This window comes from Sinocyclocheilus rhinocerous, unplaced genomic scaffold, assembly GCF_001515625.1.
Source record: "Sinocyclocheilus rhinocerous isolate Xijiao unplaced genomic scaffold, SAMN03320098_v1.1 scaffold742, whole genome shotgun sequence".
NCBI classification, from domain to species: domain Eukaryota; kingdom Metazoa; phylum Chordata; class Actinopteri; order Cypriniformes; family Cyprinidae; genus Sinocyclocheilus; species Sinocyclocheilus rhinocerous.
The window spans coordinates 1605373-1627580 of NW_015641116.1; the positions used below are offsets into that span (position 1 = coordinate 1605373).

A 22208-nucleotide genomic window follows, 5' to 3' on the forward strand; every position below is an offset into this window, starting at 1 on the left:
TCCGAAACGTCTCCAAATCAGCTGGACCGTCTGGGGATTGAGTCTCCATTCTCCCGGGAGCGTAGCTCGTGACAGCTTGTCGGCCGTACGGTTGAGCAGACCCAGAATGTGAATGGCACGAAGTGACCTCAGAACCTTTCGACTCCAAAGGAGGAGGTGGCGGGCGAGTTGCGACATGCGACTGCAGCGCAGACCACCTTGTCGGTTGATGTACGCAACGGTCGCCGTGTTGTCCTTTCGGACCAGCACGTGCTTGCCTCGTAAGCACGGTTCAAGGCAAGGCGCACTGCTAACAACTCTAGGCAATTGATATGCCAGTGCAGTTGGGGGCCCGTCCATACCCCTGATACTGCCACCTCGGAACTCGGCCATGAAGCCAGTGCTGGAGCGGTCTCATATGAAGCAGCCCTAGCGGCGTAACTGCTGCTGCAGCTGCCATATGCCCCAGGAGCCTCTGAAATAGTTTCAGTGGGACCGCTGTCCTGCCCTTGAATGAATTCAAGCAGTTCAGCACTGACCGCACACTTTCCTCTGTGAGGCGTGCTGTCTGTTCGACCAAATCCAACTCCATACCGAGAAAAGAGATCCTCTGCGTCGGGGAGAGTTTGATCGAATGCACCCGAAGATGCGTTTCTGCGTCAACATCTTGAACGCAGCGTGACGCGATCGTGTCAATCAGCGATCACCGGCGAAGGGCCCGGTTCAAGACACGCAGATCCAAGATTGGTCGTAACCCACCGCCTTTCTCGGGTACATTGAAGTAAGGGCTGTAAAACCCTGTATTCGTATCGGCTGGAGGGACCGGCTCTATCGCATCCTTCGCCAGTAGGACTGCGATCTCCGCATGCAAGACAGGAGCATCGGCTGCCTTCACTGTCGTGAAGCGGATGCCACTGAACTTGGGGGGATGCCGGGCGAACTGAATCGCATAGCCAAGGCTGATGGTCCGCAGAAGCCAACGAGACGGGTTGGGTAGCGCTAGCCAGGCACCTAGATACCGTGCAACCGAGACCAGCAGAACCACCACCATACCCGTAGTGGGGCAGCAAGGTGGAATGCAGCGGCAGCGGCAGCTGGATGTAATCATCGCATGCCAATGTGCATTGGCTCGTTCGTTTTACAGTCGAAGTGGATTGGTCTCTCTAAGCGAGATCCCAATTCGTAGTTTCGGAGTGACCGACTGAAAGGGAACAACAGAATGGTCAAAGACATCCATCTCATGTTCACATAGGAAAACGACTGAAAAACAGCACAGGTAGACACAAAAAAAACGATTCGGTGTGAATAGACGCTTTTTAGGCAAGTACAATGGGTGTCATGTCATAAAATATTTTAATACGACTGAATTTATATTTAATGTGATCACAGTTTAATAAACACATTTTAAGTTAGGCCTACTAATTATTTCATTGTTTTGTTTAATTTCCATGGTTATTCAAACAGCAAATAAATTATATCCTACCGAAAGCGAGCAAAGAACATTTACATTATTTATCACATTATCACTGACTACAGTTTAGCGCAAGTTTAAGCACTATCAATGAAGCTGTCTACACTGTGAAATGAATCTCTTACTTGCATCATACGTCTGCTTTTTGTTGAGCAGTCAGCGAGCGTGCGCACTGAACAAAACTCCAGCTTTTCAGCGACGACTCATTTGAACGCTTCTGATTGGCCATTGCATTCATAAACTCAACAGAATCATGTGTGATTGGTTATAATGTGCAATGCTGTAAAAACGCATAAAAAGAAATATGATGCAATATGATCAGATCTAAATGTAATGCCGCAATCAACACTTTTCATTTAATTTTCACTTTATTTGCGACAGCCGTTATAGATTTAGTTTAACTGAACACTAAACAGGGGCATTTTTGTCCAGTTTGGTGGCATTTGTGCCTCAAGCCCCCGAATTTTTGGGACAGGGCCCTCATGAGATTTAAAACAAACTTAAAGGAAGAGTAAACAAATGTGTTCATAGACATAACAGCATCAAGTACATATAAAGTATTAAAAATCAGGAAGATTACATAATTTAACATACAGTACATGTGGAGTGCCAGAGGTGTTTTACTTATGGTGTATTTACACTGTACATGTGGCTATAATTAACCTCAGCTGGCTTACAATAACTAATTTCTCAATAACGCAATTTATTAAAATAGATTTTATATGCACGAACACAGCGATGACAAAACACACGTTTTTTGGCCTGCTACTCGGTGCCATTCTTGTGACAGAGCCCTCTTGACCCTAAACAAACATTCTGCCAGTAATCTAGTCATTAACTGCTTCCTGCTGCTTTAAAAACATTGCATCTAGGCGAGCCGCGAGGTAGAAGAGGTTTGCAAAAATAGCAGGGTTTGAATGTGGAGAACACTTCACGACACAGACATTTCAGTCTCAACAGCAGAGATGAACATCCTGATCTCATGTCTATACATCAGTCAAGCTTTCGTCATGACAACACACTCTCATACTCGGCAGATAAGAAAGGTCAGCGCAGATCTATGTGGGATTTACAGTCATGCATTTTACATGAATTGGGATCTGACAGATTAAACATTTCACCCCAAGCATAAATTTGGAGTGCAAAGGTTCCTTAAAATGAGGCATCTAATGCTCATGGAAAGCGATGAGATGGAGGTGACATTGTGTTGAATATCTAATCTATGTGTTAGCCAGTACATCACTGTGCTATATTTTGTAGGCTCCATATCAGATGTCAGGGAAAGCAGTTTTTCCCTATTATTATGATGCAGTGCCTTCAGCTAAGAGTCATTAGCTGCAAGCAGAACAAACACCTTTTGAGAGAATCTGAGAGTCCCTCTAAGTCTGATGTTTTAAGCTGTCAGGCCTGTCATATTGATTTGAAGAGCTCCGCATGACGCTTTCCGCTGGATGTTCCTCTGAAAGCTGCATGATGTCTACAAGAAACACCTCCAGTATAAAGTTTAAATAGCAGACACTGAAATGAGCGGTTTTAAGCTGACAGCATTTTCATTATTCCTTATTATTGGAGTACAAACAGTTCCCACAATCGCTGCTCAAAATTAAGCTGGCACTGCCATGTTTTTATTAATCACCTAATGTGTATTAAAACATCCAGTGCTAGCTTTTCTGTAAGTTCAGATACAAAAATATTGCATCGCAATTTCTGTGAATTGTGCTTTCTGGTTGCTGGCATGTGAAGGAAAGCTCTGCCTGCTGTGTGTAAGTCTAAGAGCTGCTCTCAGTCACCTCAGTGGAAATAATGTGAACAAGCAGTAAGTCCTGGTGAAGTAAAACAGAGCTGGCATAATGCTCATATTTAAACCTATGAAGTGATTCATCAGCAGGAACAGATGGCCTCTAAACAATAAACACTTCAATTTTTCCACCAGATGAATAAAACAAAGGGTGACAGGAAGACACACTGTTGTACAAAATTAATTCAGTTGTCATAAGATTATATTTCATACTACTACACTAGAAAAATTATGTGGTAAAAGTTCTACATGTCTACATTTGATCGAATCCATTTTAATATTTTGTGGAGTATATCTTGAGTATTCAAAATGTGAAGATCAATGATTATTTCAGACGATGTATTTCTTTACTTTAATCATTGTACCTTCCATTGTTATGTATTTTGATATTTAATTGGGGTAGTTGATGTTGGTGATTGTCTATTTATTAAACTATTTATTAAACTCTTTAATTGCGAAATTGTTACAAATATGGGATCCTCGTGTTATTCGTGTTATAGCCATGGGTGTAATCATGTCTTATGTAATGTATTGGTAGATGTTAAAATTTGTGTTATATACAGTACAAATGGAAATTGTTGAGCATTTATATGGAATGTATAAAATGTGTGTTTTTAAAGACTCAACATTGGCTAATGAATGATGACGTCAATATAATTAAGGATTTAAAAAGTGGGTGGAGGGAATGAATTATTCAATGCACTGAAGAAGGCCTTGAGCCGAAACATTTGTGTTTTGTCCTGCTGGTGATTAATGTAAAATAAAACTCTAAAAGAAGACTATTTTTATGAGTGTGGATCATATAATTAAATAGACTGACACAACCAAAATAAAATATTAAGTGACAAAAGAGTGCGGTGCAAACAGCTTTGTGGAAAGGTTCTATATTACACGTTCGTTCAAACAAGCACAAATTCAGAATTTGTTTATTATTTTTTATGTAGAAAGCTCTAACGTGTACATAAGTATTTCCATAATAGAATTGTTTGCTACATTTCACAATGATTCAAGTATTGGTAAAAGCTATTATCATTAACTAAAACTAAAACCATAAAAAAAAAAATCATTAACTGAAATAAACGTTAACAAAACGTTAACAAATAAAATATTTAAAAATAAAAATTATAAAACTAAAATATAAAAATATAAAATACACTTAACTAACTAAAAACTATAGAGACATAAAAACTAATAAAAATGACGAAAACACACAACAGAATTACTAAAACTTTACACTTATAATGAAAAAGATATAAAATATCATCTAATCTAAAATGTTAACGAAAACTATAATAGCATATCAATGACACTAAAATAATATCCTAAAGTCGAAAAATCTTGTAATGTAATATTTATACCGATTTGAGTAAATTTCAAATGCAAAAAAAATGAAGTAAAATCTGACTGTATCTACTGTACACCCTAAGCGAGCAGCACAATTAGCATGAACAAATTAGATCTCTCCCATTATAATCAAGAAAGCTGCCTACAAGTCAGGAAAGCTATAGATATTATTGTGGGGCAAGCTAACAACACTCATAAAACAACACAAAATATATTAGGAATACAATAGCTATTATATGAGATTAATGACCCATGCCATTAAAATCTAAGAACATTGAATAACATCTCATGATATTTGTAAAAACGCTGAACTGACCAAACCAGAATTTTCAGTTATCACAGCAATAATTTGATTCGCTCACAGTAAATTTGTCTCCCACACTCTTCCTCCCCAATGGCTCAGAGCAATAATAAACTAAGCCGTTTGCTTACACTAGCTGGATAGCTTTAGCTGTAATAAGCCATCTCTGAACATGAACACCAAGTTAACAAAAGAAACTGTTCAACCATTAAATTACAAGCCTGCCTCTCAATCAAACTGTGACAGCATCAAATCAGTGTCAAATTATAGCCTTTTTAACAATTATTCAGTGGTGACATGAAAGCAAATCATCCTGCTGCATTTAACATGTCTGGGCTAAAAACTTCAAGAGTTAAATGTAGGTAAATGCCCATCCAAGTACTTGCATTTCTACATCATTGTCCTATACAGTAAAGATTTTGCACACAGCCAACAAGCAAATTCCCTTTTTTCTCTGCAAGTGTGTTTATTGGTATGAAGTTCAGCAAAATACAGAATAACATCTGCAGTCATTCCTAATTGACTGACATTCGTATGGGGAAAAGATTTAACTTTTCAAATCACTTGCAGCTGTACAAAAATGCTGAGCATTTTGCCAAATCTGCAACATTTAGACAGTCTATGGTTATAAAAAGAAATTAGTACAGCTAAATATTTAAATGCTCTTGCCAAAGAGGTTCCTGACAAAGACTCCCAAAGCTAATTAGGCTGGAGGATGAAAAGCCCTCTTTGCTGCTGTGCAGTCATCCATGTCGGACAGTTAAAGGTTTGTGGATGTTCTTTCCATGGCCATGTGTGGGGGGCAAATCAATTTGGTTTATATTTAAAGGCAACAGCCATTCTGCACTTTGCTTCACAAAAGACCCTTTGCATCTCATTTCACATGGTTAAGTGGAATGGAGCCTCCCAAGCCATAGGAATCTTCATATCTTAGACACTGAAGAATGATGAAGGGTCAATTGGCTATTTATAGTAAAATAAATACTTTGATCTGAATGGAAATTTAGTAAATCAAATAATTACCCTTCCTAATATGTGACAGGGGACCAGCCGATATTGTGAGAAGTACTTCACTGTGCTCTTTGAATGAAAACACAGCATCTGCCACATCAAAGTCAAAATGATAATCAAAACAGGAAGTTAACTCAAAACCTCCAAAATTCTTCTATGAAGACTGTAAAATAATTTAATACACAGAGTAAACACTGGCCAAATAAATGGAAACATTAGAAACTAAGCAACATATAAAACCATCATTTATCATTAACCTTAATCGACCCGCCATCTGTACCTCTACTTTACAATATTGGCCATAACAAACCATATTTAAACAGATGATGTAATGCATATTTTTTAAACTTGTTCAGTAAACAAGATGCTTATTATCTGGACAAGCTTGGATGCTTTTCCCTTTTTGTTTATACTTATTTTCTGTGTTTTCATGCCAAATGATCTTATAAGAAAGATCATATAGTGTCACATGATGATGACGACGTCAAGTGCAAGGATTGAACGAAACTGTAAGGCAAAATTATAGATTGAGACAGATGAGGGCTTTTATGTGGAGAGATGGGAGTGTTAGTCTGCCAGATGCAGCTAAATGCCATGGCTGGGATGGGTGGGGTGTTGGTGGTGAAGATGATAAGACTAAAATCGTTGGCTTTACACTTTAATCTGATTCTAGCAGCAACAGGAAGGCAAAGAGACATTTGCTATTGGCAACTTTGGATGCATATTGCTTAAAAAAAAAAGCTGTATATTTCCTTCGCCAGCATCAGCCTCGACATATAGTACTACAGGTGAAACCAAAAATGTGTTCGCCCTACTGTAATACAAATCCACAGCCCTCACACTCCTAACCTTATACATAAAAATGTACCATTGAATGGGAACAAAGTTTCCTTCTGGCCCTTTTCTGGCCTTGGGTTACTGATGATCCGGTCATCTGACTAAGCACAGAGCCATTACCTCAATCAGGGCTGTTAATGTTTCACTTCATGAAGCACAGCATGCATCTTCCTCAGTGATTCAGTACAAGGCCTCACATAAATGCTTTTCTACAGCAAAACGACACAATGTCTAAAGAGGATTTAGGAAGCATTTCATTCAATACTATCTTAAGTGTCCTGATTGTATTGACTCATGTGACCATGAAAAATGATGGCTGCAAGTAATTTATTGCATTAATGAATTGCAATTAATTAGAAAGAAGTTAATGCAATAAAACAGTTAGAACAATTAATCTGGGCCTTGACCAGTATGGTCATTCCATAAAAAAAGTGATTTTCCTTTAGAGCAATTCAAGGTTGAAGTACAACCTTTGTGTTTTCACGTGTTACACTTCACATCTTATTTAGAACAAATATTAATCGTAAAAGTATACAGATGAGATTTTCAGGAAAAAAAAAATCTAATATTACTGATAATAAACATGCTGTTATTTTACAAATATTATATCAAAACATGAAACAAACCCAGATGTAAACTACATACTTCTAGTCAATAGAGTTGGACGCACAATTCAAAATCCAACTCTCTGAACATATGGTCCAGCGTCTTCAGATAAAATCTCAGATACACATTCCACCATGCATCTACAGAGATCTAAGGAACAGAGAAAATGATTAATTAATGTGAAGCAGGTTAAGGAAGTCCGACAGAGCACAGGGGACTGACCCAATTAAGAGTGTTTTTTGTAATGTACTTCCATATAGTGAGGAACGTCACATTTCATTTAGAAGCTACCGTCAACTGTTAAAGGCATTGAAAAAATATATATATATTTCTACTTTGTCCATTTATAAGTCTTTACCTGAACTCAGTAAGCCTTCAGGATCTTGGGTAGGGCTTTATCAAATCAATGTTTTATCAGGAAAATATACTCTATATTTGAATCAATATTTCATCTATATTAGTGCTGGGCGATACACCGGTTCAAACGGTAAACCGTTTTGAATTATGCACACGTTAAGAATAAAAAAATTTTTTTTTAAACGCCATGGCGTACCAGTGCAGCATTGTGAACTGAGAGGAAATCCCTGTTAACTGCCCCAGAATTCTTTGGTAGTCATCAGATTTCATAATGCCATGCACACAGTCAAGACATCCAGTGCCTGAGGCAGCAAAGCAACCTCAAAATATCAGTGAACCAGAAGGATTTTGGCTTCCTCAGGTACATTTTGGCAAACTCCAATCTGGCTTTTTTATGTTTCTGTGTCAGCAGCGGGGTCCTTCTGGGTCTCCTACTGTAGCGTCTCTTTTCATTCAGATGGCAATGGATATTGCGAGCTGTCACTTGTGGTACCCTGTTCCTGCAGGTCAACTTTGTATTTGTTTGGAAGTTGACCGAGGTTCTTTATCCACTCTTTGAATCCTTTGCCTCTCAATCCTTTGTTGCAATCTTTTATCAATTTTTCTCTTTCATCCACATCCAGGGATATTAGCTAGAGTGCCATGGGCTTTAAACTTCTTGACAATGTTGCACACAGTGGACTCAGGAATATTAATATGTCTGGATATGGACTTGTAGCCTTGAGACTGTCCGTGCTTTTCCACAATTTTGGTTCTCAAATCCTCAGACAATTCTTTACTCTTCTTTTTTTCTCCATGTTCAGTGTGGTACACATAGACACACAATACAAAGGATGAGACCACTTTTCCCCATTTTAATGCCGAGTTCACACTGCACGATTTTCAAAGTCGTCGGGTCACCGTTGTTTTCACACTGCACGACTATCTGAGGTAGCAGTCAGTCGCTGCTGTGTTCACATTGCACGATGGATCGGCGACAGGAGGTTACACACTGCATGACTTTACAATAGGAAGAATCGCCGACAACTCTGTCAGCACCTGTGAATTGCTACAGGTGAGTTTAATTACATTAGTATTTAATTACATAAAGATTTGGCTTTTTTTCTCTGCTTTTTTGTGTTGTTCCAATGGAAACAAAAGAAATAAACATGAGAATACCAAAGCATTTGTAATTGCAACAAATTTCTGGGAGAAATAGTGAATTATCTGACAGAAATGCAGGGGTGCCAATATTTTTGTCCATCACTGTGTGTGTGTGTATATATATATATATATATATTATATATAGCAAAATTTGTTCTTTGTTCTTCTCAATGACTTTTACATGAAACATAAGAAAAACTAAAGTTGTATCTAGGTGCTGAAACCCATATGGCACTGTGGTGTAAAACGTATTATATTCATTAATTAATTTAAGAAATACCCTTTACCAATGAGAACAGCAGCGACGAGACAAAAACATTAAAACCCATTACAAACGAGGCATTTGTTGCATCCAGTGGGGACATAATTACTTATTATAATGACTTATACTCTCTTTTTACACGTTGCATTGCATCACGCCGCGTAAACATAAAACCCTGTCTGCATTTGTGATCGGAGAAATGACAAACAACAAGCACTACTCTACACTGCCCAAAACTCGCGTTTGAATCATCAGTGGCAAATCCTTTAGGGTCACTATCAAACTTAGTTATAGACAAGTCTAGATGAGAGTGTCATTAGGTTAAATTGCATCTGTGCAGTGTAGATGGAATTTGGATCAAATAAAGCCCAATTAAACATAACTACACATTATTTCAAAACACTTTAAAAGCAAGCAAAATGAGACCAGTTGTTGTGTTTACCCTCTGAAACCCTGTCCCTAACCACTGATGCATTGAGTGCTTTAAAAATAGATAAGACTGTTAACACTGGTTTCTGTGTTATCAAATAGGTGTTAGGTGTAACAGTAAGACTGGATTTCGATTTTCATCCACTGCATAATGAAAATTTCTACATCAACAGCCAATTATAAGAGTATAAGAGAAGTAACATTAACAGACGACATTTTGTTATTTAATATACTAACTGTCTATCCCAAACTCCTAAAGAATAAAAGTAGTTTATGATGAAAAACTGTTTGTATAGCATGTCCATAATACAAATCAGAAAGTAATTCTGTCTCCATAACAAAGAGACGATGTCAAAACACTTTACATTAATGTTGACATATAAAAACATACTCTAATACTGCAATAATATACAACATACAAATAGGCTACTGCAATATAAAAAGACAGTAAAACCACTAAAACATTATAAAATCGTTAATATCAAGAATTTTAAAAGCACTTTAGGCATGTACATACATATATCAGATGACGCAAAATGCACTGATTTTAGTAAAGAATTACAAATAGCCTATACTTAAAACCTCCCAAAGTGCCCTCAACAGGCATCTGTCCATGTTGTAGCCTACTGTAAGCTTGGCTTGCAAAATTGTTTCAAACTATTCCCATTACTTTTACTTACTCGTGTAGTCTCTATTAATTTTATTACAACCCGTCAAATAAAATGTCCAAAGTCAGTTTATATGTATTATGACAGACGGCACAGAGCACGTCGAGCTTGGAAGACAGTTGATTTATTCGCTAACTTTTCAATGCCAACCAGTTAATCTCTTTAGTCTAAAGCTTAAGCAGAAAAATACTTTAAATGGTAAGCATTTAATTGCCGTACAAGTTGTTTCCAGGGTTTTATTAATCGGACCAAACAGAGAGAATGTGACTAACCGTGTACACACACTCCCTGCCTTCAAAAAAGAAAATTGTCCTAGTAACACTTTTGCTCTCTTTGAATAAAACCAACAGCGATAAAGCTTGATTTTAAACGTAGAATTATTAAAACTGCAGCCAGCATTTCATAAGAAAGAGAAATCATTATCCATTTTTACCTTTTCTCGCAGACAAGCTGTTGTTTACTACCTTGATGTAGTGCGCCGCTCGCGTGCTACAGCTGTGAGTGACAAACGCAAAACCAACACAAGCCACGCGCACTTACCGTAAGGAATAGAAGAGAATTCTGCGCTGCTGCGGCGGCAACGTACCGTAAGAAATGTAGCTGACTAAACATTATCGTCGTCTTCACTGTAAAAGGTTTGTCTCTCAGACATCATGCATGTCTCGAAAGGGTTTTGGTCCTCATATGAAGTTGAAGGTGCCATATTGACTGCTTTTGCCTATAAAGCAGTCAATATGAGTCAGAGTATGCCTTTGAGATTGATGACATAATCTTCATACATATAAATGTTAAATAATAAGGTTGTTTCTGTGTAATATTCATAGACAGACACATTTAGGCACTGCATTGCATACATTTTCAAGTGGGATGCTGTAGCTTAAATACTGAACACATACAGTATTTAAAGAATTATTTCTTTCATTAAAATAAATTAGAATTAGAATGTCAGAATGCATTGGACATATGTCCTTGCTAGGGAAAAAAAGAAAAAAATGTCATAGCTTAAAGGGATAGATCACCGAAAAATGAAAAATGCTATCATCATTTTCGAAACTTTTTGGGTGAATTATCCCTGTTGGTTTTTAGAACATGAGTTTCTGGTCCAAGGGAGTCTGCCAGTATAGGCTACATAATTTATGTTAGCTCATATTCTCTGTTTTGCCCAAGAGCCATTATAAAAAATATGATGATATTGGAATTTTTACTTGTGTAACTGGACATTGGACTCAAAACGTCTCAGTTAATGAGATATAGCCCATCTGACCTGACAGAATGTTCTTCATTATTAAAGACAAGAAATGGGGACTATAAGGCAGTCAATTTAGTGTGAACTGGTGAACATGCTGTTTTCAGCATAAATCAGAAGCAGCTGTTGGGTATCTGTAATTTATTGTGAGCATCTATTTTATTGTTAAGGTATAAACTGAATCACTCAATCAATTCATGTAATACAATGAAAGGTGCTTTAATCTCTCTCATGAAAACAAATCTAAGAATTTTGCCTGAGTGCCTCAGCAGAAGCCATTTATCAATGCAGACTGCAATGAGCAAAATGAATCTGTAGATTGATCAGCACTTGGAAATTTTTCATTGCCAAAACTATTATCTGCCCCTTGAAGCATTCTACCTCAAGACAGACATTTATTTATATGTATAAATGTGTTTATTAAGGAATAAAAAATAGAAGCAACCCCTCAGGTCCAACAAGGTGTTTGTAACAACATTTTCATGAATGGCTTAATTAATACAAAGTTAATGCACCATAGCCATAGATGCTAAATAAAGTTGGGCATGCTTTCAAATGGTTTGCTTGTTTGTGCTTTAAAAAATTATGCTGAAAAGTACTCACCCTCAGGCCATCCGAAATGTAGTTTTCGGATCAGAAGGAGTTTCCTCATCAGAAATAGATTTGGAGAAATTTAGTGTAATGGAGGCCAGCTGGTAGCTGCTGTGCAGGTAAACCTCACTCCCCTGATCTCAAGAGGCACGCTAGCAACTGACACAAGTGGCTGCAGTCTTTAGCCTTCTTGTTAGTGTGCCCACCTCGGTGAGCGTGATTTCACCAAGTACAACATGTTCCTGGATCAACATCCTTGTTGATCCTGAAACAACATTCCAATCAGCCAATCAGAATTGAGATATAACTTTTCAGGAAATATCTGTTTTAGGCTTAAAATCAGGGTTAGGTGCTTCTACTCCCTTGTTAATCAGCTATCATTTCCCTCTGATTTTAGCAATAAATTATGGGTAAGGTAAGTTTTAGGGGTTGGGATTGGGTTAAGTCTATATTTTTGGACAATAATGTTGATCCAGGATAATCAAAAGATGTTGATCCAGGAACATGTCTTACTTGGCAAAATCACGGCGACCCAATTCCACAGAAAGACTGTAGACTTGGCAACACAAATGTGTTTTTGAAATAAAAAAGCTTTCATTCCACAAATGACAAAAAGGATGGAGAAATGTCTACTCCCAGACAGGCTAGATGAACTGATACAGACGATTACAGGGTATACTGGTTACATTAAATGCCAAAAACAGGACAAAACCAAGACTCTTTTAAACTCATTCATATATTTATTAATTCTGTATGCAGATAAGAAAACCAAGAATATACTTGAAATAGCTTTGATCTTACAGAAAGGTCAGTGAAAAAACCTCTCCCATGGTGTTGAACTAGAGATGATCATATTCTCATATATGGATTACTTGCATCCTCAGGCAATTCCTGTCACACATGATGTAATATAATTGTTTGTCCATCAGCCCAGTGTAAGTCCTTATCATATTGCTGAATCCTACACTGTAAAGAATTGCTGTAATTTTTACAGTAAATATTTACAATAGACCACTGTATTTAGAAATTTACAGCATTACTGTATTTTGCTATGAATTGTGGCTCCTGCACGCTACGATATAGAAGTTGCCAACACAGCGGTTAGTAGAGAAGAGGACATCAAAAGAGTGAGAGTGAGAGTGAGGCGAGGCGAGGCGAGGTGAGGTGAGGTGAGTGTATCTACTAATTCATGCCTCAGTTAAAACGTGAAATCCTGGTACATCCAATAATTCTTTTACCAGTCATTAAGATCTTTCATTGTGTAACTGTTATTTTTATTTTGTGACGTTTCAAAAGGGATAAATATCTGTTCAATTCTATGCTACGGAATTTGCTTTTTGAGTCCAAAGTTACGATTAACTTTAACGTTAGCTGGGTAACTAACTTTTTTTTTTTTTTCATCTTGAAAGTGTGACCTGTCTGCCATATTACGTTACTATTACATTTTCGATAGCTGTTCAGTATAAAATAAGTTTGGATTGTTGGTAGTAGTCACGTAAACTTTAAAACATTGCAATTACATTAATACAATTTAAATTGTGTAGGTTTTTATGTAACTCAGTAACGTTAGTGGTTCACTCGACTGCCAAGCCATTAACTAATTAGCACGTGTTTGTTCGATGGAGTTGCTGTAAGGATTTGTTTTTTTACAGTGTAGTTCCTCCATCTATTCCTCAAATCTTGTCGAAATCTTCAAAGTGAACCTCACTGTGCCCTTGCTCTCAACAATAAAATGCCATGTTTCTTGTGCACAAGATCACAACAGCTATTTAATAAATATTGAAGTTAAGTATGTCTTGTCATGCTGTCCACAGCTTGGATCATGTCTTCTGTAATAATGCACTTATGCACCTCTGAAGGGGCTCTGAAAGGCTCTTCACGTGAACTCAAACAGAAATACATTGAACGTGCTCGTGATTACCTGACCCTCATCAAATGCAGTCTGTAACTAGTATGCAATCAGTCTTAGAATGTGCCTGGCCTACCTCTCAGGAAATAGCAATTATTTAAATGAAAACTCATGAGTGATGTGTGATATGATATGCCTGAACTGGTTAATGGTTCATCTATTATAGAAAATACAAAATACCTCAAAAATGAATGTGACTGTTTGCACTGCATATGACCTCAGTTAAATCCTAGCCATGTAATAGAGTGGAGGAAAATACTAAGCCACTCCCCTGTTATTCTATGCTTCCCATGACACTTCTAATGGATCACAATGATGACTTGAGATGTAAAAGTGAACAGAAGAAAAGAAACATCCTGCCACCGAAGAGGAAAGAAACCCACCGTTTATAACAGCAGTTTGTTAAATTGCAGTGTGAATAGATATAAAAGACATAAAAAGAGCAAAGAAGAATTGCGTTAAAACCTACAATATACCATATCTATCAGTCCTCCATTTATCATTCATCAAAACCTTGTTTAGATTCTTGAAGATAAACAATATTTACCTCATATTTAACTGACAGATCTTTTTTTTCTTAACTAGTGTAATGTAAAATGTACACCTGAAGAGAAAAACAATTCTGAATTAAAATGTATTTGTACAGCACCTGAAAACACCTGTGTAGCTTATCTGAGACATTTCAAAGAAACTTCTGCAAAAAAAATGTGAAATGCAACATGACACTGTGAAACAGGATTATTGCGACCCGAGCAAAACAGAGTGAGCTTAAATCCATCATAAAGTCATAAAGCTACAGTATAACCCATCTTATTACATTAATATGTTCAAAGTTTTAGAATTTAAAGCAGTACAGCATGGAATAAAAAGTATTGATCAAAAGTGCATATATATTGGCTGTGTTTATGTGACATTCCTGAGAACAATTTAATGGGTTCAGTTTAATGTATATAAAAGCAGTGGTTATAAGAAACCACAAGCATTACCATGGCAACAGAAACTGTTGCTGTGCAGTTGTGAGATGGGATGGCAGAGGATCTGGAACTACCATCATTTGAAGCCACAACTTCAAACCCGTAAATACAGAATTTAATGTGATTTTTTCATTTACTGTCATTATAAACCTCATCAAAACACGACATTTCCTGCCAGTCGTATTGTCCTCTAATGAAGTTCTCTGAACAGCCCATAAATAGATCACTACCTCATTTTGCTCTGTTGATTTTGGCATCACAAATAAAAGTATTTTACAATGACAAACACATATTAAACACACATTAATCAGGCCCAATAAGTCGTCTCTTAGCTTTGCTCACTGTACCTAATAAACCTCACAAAAGCCATTATCACTGTCCCATTCCAGGTATTTGAATAAATAGTCTTATTGGTCATAATGCATGGTGTCTTTTTTTCCATAGCAACATTTAAACCATCACAGCAACGCTCATGCAGACCGACATTAAATGGCAAAAAAAAAAAAAAAAAAAGAGAGAGAGAGAGATTCCCTTCAAATCTAAAGGGTTGTGTATGATATAACATTTAAAAAAATGTGATGTAAAAAACTGTGAAAGGCTTCAAAGTTTTGTCTTGTAAGTTTGTCTCAGAAAGAAAATGAGAGAAAATGGTCTACTTCATGTTACAGTCCAGAGGGAAAGTGTACCCCAGCTGAGATATAAAATTACATCTTTCCAGTGTGTGAGACTGAGCTTGGAGACAAAGAAGAGAATCTAATTTCCAACTCTTGCAAAAACAAATATTACCTCTAATGTTGCACAAACGCAAGTGTACTACTACGGAGATGCATATAAACATATTAGCACCTTGAAAATGAGTATCTTTTGTCTCAGATGTCACTATCAGCAAGACACAAGACATCCCATGGATTTACCTCACTCATTTTGGGACTATTTCCCAAAAACATCTGACAGAGTCTTGCAATTTTGGCTTTGATGTGAACATTTCTTGACAACTGATTGGTCAGTCCTAACAATAATGACATCTTGAACAAGATTTCAAAGTGAAATGACTGTATGATTATAGCATGATTATGAATAGGATTGTGATCTAAATCAGGGGTTTTCAAACATGTCTTCCTTATCAGACACACCCAATTCAGGTTGTGCAGTCTCTATACTAATGAGCTGATGAGTTGAATCAGGTGTGTTAGATGAGGGAGACATACAAAATGTGCAAGACAGGTTTGAAAACCCCCGATCTAAATGTTCACTAACAAAATAGCTCCACCAAGTGGACAGTATTTATTATTTTCTTTTATTTATTTACGTATGTATGTATGCATGCATGAATAAATAAATGAATGAATGAATGAATGAATGACCTGCCTTGGGTGTGAGTTTTTTTTTCATGTAATCTCAGCCATAACTGCATGATATTCTTGTATTGACCTGACAGTATAGCCATAAATATGATTAAAAAAAAGGAAAAATAAATGTATAATAAAGACTCCAAAAATAAAACAAATGGACATGTGTAAATGACCTTTAGCTAATTAATATTATAACCAATGTGAATATCAATATGAAATCATTCATATACTGCAGTATATGAGTATACCATTCATATACTGCAGTATACCTTTCACAAGTGCAGCATTCACAAAATTCATTGGTTTCCCCACAGAAACCATTGCCGTACTAACAAGAAATTGGTTTAGTGTCTCTGAGCACTTTCACACAGGCTGTATCTTGACCAGACAAACTGAAAACAAAGCATTCTACTGAAACAAAACATTTTACTGTTCTTTAAATTTCTGATGCTTTATTTCAGGAAATATTTAATCTGTATACTAAATCACAAGTACCTTGCAATTAAGGCTACAATCTGAAAGGAAGAAGCAGAACAGTATTAAAAATACATTTTTTTAAACAATAAATTAATAAAATTGACAAAATTGGGCTACACATCTGAACTTGATTAACAAAAGCAGTAAGTCTCAGCCATAGCTGAGCACAGTTTTTGTGGGTTGAGTACATCTGAAGTCATTTTCCCCATGCTTCAATAACACACCCTATTAACTTGCTGAAAAATACAGTGAAAAGTGAAAGTGAAAACCAGATATTGACATTTCCTGTAGTAAAAAAAAGCAGTAACAACGATTACCTAGTCAAATTTGTTTGATATTTCCAAGAAGGTGCAGGCATTCAGTTCATTCTTACAATTCTTTTGAAGAAACCATTTTTGCTCTGTTTTGCTCTGATGAGTAGTGGGTATTTGGGAATATCTCAAACCTACTTTCAGAAGCGAACATGCGTAGAGAAACAAATACCTGCTGGCCATCAAAACCTTCATTAAATGCTACTTTGAGTACACTATGTAGATATTAAATTCAGATATTAAATACCAAACACTCACACAAATAGCAAGCATTCTGTTTCAGAAAAGCTTCTCTTGGCCTTTAGTTTTATGGATAAAACAGTGCCTGGCCCAGTCACCAGAGGTCAAGGCTTTATAAGCTTTTTCCACATTATTGTGCTTCTTAAAACACTCTATCACATCCTTCAGTTCAGTTATTCTTGCCTTCCTTTAAAAGGCCAAAACCTAATTACATTTCAGAGAAGAGGAGCAAGGTTGTTTATTGTACTTCAATTCAATTCAATTCAAGTTTATTTGTATAGCGCTTTTCACGATACAAATCGTTGCAAAGCAACTTTACAGCAAATTAGGTTTCTACAATATTTAGTGGTAGCTTATCAGTGGTGACTGTCAGTTAATAAACATATGGCAGAAATGTACGGAAAAATAAATTAAAGACATAATCAAACAGACGATGAACACTATTAACAGCAATTATTATATGATTCAATCAAACTTATAGCAAAATTGGGTAGTTCTGTATGTTGTTTCAGGGTTGGCATCATCTGAGGTCCTCTGAGGGGTTGGCACCATCTCTTCTCAGGTGTTCTGGATCCAGACTGAAGCTTGTGGGGATGTCAATCCCGTGGCAAAAACAGAGAAACAAATAGAGACATAATTAGCGTAGCTGCTGTTCCAACCAAGCAAAAAACAAGAAATTGGTTTAGTGTCTCTCAGCCTGTATCTTGAGGCTGCATACTGAAAACAAAAACTGAAAACAAAGCAAAGCATTTTACTGTTCTTTAAATTTCTGATGCTTTATTTCAGGAAATATTTAATCTGTATACTAAATCACAAGTACCTTGCAATTAAGGCTACAATCTGAAAGGAAGAAGCAGAACAGTATTAAAAATACATTTTTTTAAACAATAAATTAATAAAATTGACAAAATTGGGCTACACATCTGAACTTGATTAACAAAAGCAGTAAGTCTCAGCCATAGCTGAGCACAGTTTTTGTGGGTTGAGTACATCTGAAGTCATTTTCCCCATGCTTCAATAACACACCCTATTAACTTGCTGAAAAATACAGTGAAAAGTGAAAGTGAAAACCAGATATTGACATTTCCTGTAGTAAAAAAAAGCAGTAACAACGATTACCTAGTCAAATTTGTTTGATATTTCCAAGAAGGTGCAGGCATTCAGTTCATTCTTACAATTCTTTTGAAGAAACCATTTTTGCTCTGTTTTGCTCTGATGAGTAGTGGGTATTTGGGAATATCTCAAACCTACTTTCAGAAGCGAACATGCGTAGAGAAACAAATACCTGCTGGCCATCAAAACCTTCATTAAATGCTACTTTGAGTACACTATGTAGATATTAAATTCAGATATTAAATACCAAACACTCACACAAATAGCAAGCATTCTGTTTCAGAAAAGCTTCTCTTGGCCTTTAGTTTTATGGATAAAACAGTGCCTGGCCCAGTCACCAGAGGTCAAGGCTTTATAAGCTTTTTCCACATTATTGTGCTTCTTAAAACACTCTATCACATCCTTCAGTTCAGTTATTCTTGCCTTCCTTTAAAAGGCCAAAACCTAATTACATTTCAGAGAAGAGGAGCAAGGTTGTTTATTGTACTTCAATTCAATTCAATTCAAGTTTATTTGTATAGCGCTTTTCACGATACAAATCGTTGCAAAGCAACTTTACAGTATATGTGGGAACTTGCAAAATGGGCAATTATCTAGTCAGAGGCCAAAAGGTCAGCTGCTTGAGCACCACTTGGGGTCTACCTGTGCACGTGCCTAAATGTTATTATTCAAAAGGAACAGGTCACGCATTCCTATCATTCCAGCTGTGCACATCTGTATGTGCCTCCAGTGACGTCACGAAACAATTAGAACGTGTCGCCTATACTAGTATTTAAGGCTTAGAACATAGTAGCTCACTTTGTTGGTTGAAGTTTCGGAGTAGTCTGTTTTCAGAGTGAAAAAAAAACTGTTATCATGGGACTGTTTTCACGACTAAAGAAAGCGTTTAAAGTGGAGCATGCTCACGAACCCCAACCCTGTGTGCTGCTCAAAAATACGGCCATCACTGTGGAAAACCATCCTCATCCTCTTGATGAGCCGCCTGGTGGTGCTGATGAGATAAGGAGAAAGGAGGCAGGGAGACAAGATCCAACCAAGAAAAATTGATTTGTTTAACCCAAGCTAAAGAATAATTTATTATAATACTTAACTGATTAGATTTAACATCAGCAAATGCCAAAGGCCAACTGTATATCAAGAGGAGTATACATAAAATAAAATAAAAATCCTACTTTGTATTCATGTTATGGGTTTGAAACAGGGTAAGGAACAAGAATGAGGCTTGTGGTCAGATCATCATTCTCACTTCTCTTGTAGTCATCGCTGAAGATGGAATGTAGCCCCTCTCTAACTTCAAAGATCCATTAAATCCTTAATATAGGAAAAATGTGAGCATCAACTGTCACTCAACACCTGTCATTATGAAGAAATGAGGAAATGTGATATATAGCCTACACAGTGTTGATCTGAACTTACAACGTGGCAAGAGTTTTGCTGCAACAGTAGCTAATATAAAGCAACAATGTTTCGGATACAAAGGCTTCATGATGTAAATCACCCTGATGTATTCTTGTTAAGGGAAATCTGGTCATAAGGATGTTTTGCTGTTCTTACAACAGTAAAAACTCTGACTGGTCTCCTTGTCATGTACAGTTACAGTACTGTAAGCAAATACAACAAGCACAAATCTCCCATTTAATCACGGCCGTGTGCAGACATTTTTGGGGGCAGGTGCTCAAGTGCAAAAAAGGGCACCCCTTTCATAATTACTTTAAAAAAATAAAGTTGAATACTGCTGAATTTTTTTTAAATTACTTACACTAATTAACACTATTCACTTAGGGCCTTATACCAACAAATTAATTAATTCTAAGTATAACATTTTAAAAAGAGAAATGCTCGGGGGAAATGAAATGCTAGGCTACTAAACTAAAAGCACCAGCAGGTGACGCCAAGTCTTAATACGTGAATCATGGTTTATTCAACCGATTCGTTCAAATTGGCCTATTCATTCACTGTCTTTATGAATGGGTTATTAGATCACTAAATCACTCGATTCATTCAAAAACGCTGAATCGTTCAAGAAGGAAACGCCACTGTGTTGCTGGGAGACGCAACTGTTCTGCTTTGTTTGGAACTATTTCCGTTGGCAAAATAAAGCAAAAACTTAAAGGGGTCATATGATGCTGCTAAAAAGAACATTATTTTGTGTATTTGGTGTAATCTGTTATCATGGGACTGTTTTCACGACTAAAGAAAGCGTTTAAAGTGGAGCATGCTCACGAACCCCAACCCTGTGTGCTGCTCAAAAATACGGCCATCACTGTGGAAAACCATCCTCATCCTCTTGATGAGCCGCCTGGTGGTGCTGATGAGATAAGGAGAAAGGAGGCAGGGAGACAAGAGAAAAAGAAGAAAAGGTTTTGGAGATGTTACCTTCTTCACTTTTTTTGCCGAAAAGCTGGAAAATGCAGCCTGGCTAAGGCTGAGAATGTGTGCCAGAATGAGGCGGGATCGCATCGGAGACTTAATGATGGTAAAATCACATATGACTTTAAATGAAATAAACGACAACTGATATTTAATTAAATATTTTCAACATGTAAAAATATAATAATAATAATAATAATATAATAATAATAATAATAATAATAATTAAAAAAATTAATATACTTTGTAGACATATATAAAAACAAAACAATAACTATTAAAAATGACAAAAACACAAAGTTAATAAAACTTTAAAATTAAAATTAAAACTAAAAACAAAGTAAGTTATCTCAATGATAATAAAATAACACTTATTCTTATGGTTAAGAGGTTTAAGCTTTAGATGTCGTTACCAAAATAGTCAATATTTGTGAATGTTAATTAAACTCTGCGGACCCGGATACGGGTCCAAAATCGCGTTAAAAATGTTTACGCTTCGTTTACATAGCCTTCCTTATATGGTATCAGCCCAAATATGAGTTAATTTGAAAGCTTGGAGTGTCTTCTTTACAAAGAATACCATACATTTTGGTTTTAGAATTTGATAAAGCAGTAAAATTAAGCTTAGAAATGTATTCGTCCCACACACGAATTTCCGCCTAACGATTGCGAATAATTTTTCGAAGAATGTGTATTTTATATATTTTTCACAAAACAGTCAAGTCATATATCACAAGAAAGCTCTCATTCTCAGGAATTTGACTATGTAGATTATTTCATTGTGTGACAATCACAGATCGAATGATCTTCAATAGAATCGCGATGTGAAATGTCTCACCTCTAAGCAAATTTTCGTATGGGTTACAGTCCTACTTGTAGCACTGCTTCATTCAGCTGCAAACAGTCACAGATATCTATATACTCTATAATATCTTTTAGATTAGGATCTCTTCTTTAAAACAAGACCATTTTCACGTTTCTGCGTGCTTCCATCGGTGAGATATATAGCATTTTGTCCAGATGCGCACCATAAAAAATAGACGCACTTTCTGCCATAGACCCGCTCTCCAAATCATAAGGCCAGCAGGTCTTTACAACTCTGTGCTGGGCTGTGGACTGCAATAGGTCAGGTTACATGACACTCTCGCTCAGCGGGTCAGTCAGAGCTGTGAAATTTGACACCTCTGTGTCAACAGCGGGGGAAGGGTGGGCGAGGGGGCAGACACCGCGTCCGGACCCGGGACAGCTCTGCAAGCTGTGTGTGTAGTGTTTGGGATTTGTAGTTTCGGACTGTTTTGAAGGCGCTCGATCGCGGAATGGCTTCCGCATCTGCGGCTCCGGGGAAATCAATCTTTTAATAACATATTACAAGTTATATATGGTGAAGAACGTTCAGCGGCGCCGTGGAGAGGAATGAAC

The 22208-nt window shown here is 36.9% G+C and overlaps 1 protein-coding gene across 1 annotated transcript in view; it reads right to left on the reverse strand.

Moving 5' to 3' along the window:
- Window positions 1–10894, reverse strand: part of LOC107754650 (tumor protein p53-inducible protein 11-like) — a 38923-nt gene extending 28029 nt beyond the window's left edge. Inside the window, exon 1 of the mRNA XM_016571189.1 lies at window positions 10793–10894. Coding sequence (XP_016426675.1) covers window positions 10793–10818 — 26 coding nt within the window. The 5' untranslated portion in view covers window positions 10819–10894. The remainder of the gene's footprint in view (window positions 1–10792) is intronic.
- Between the last annotated feature and the right edge of the window lie 11314 nt (window positions 10895–22208).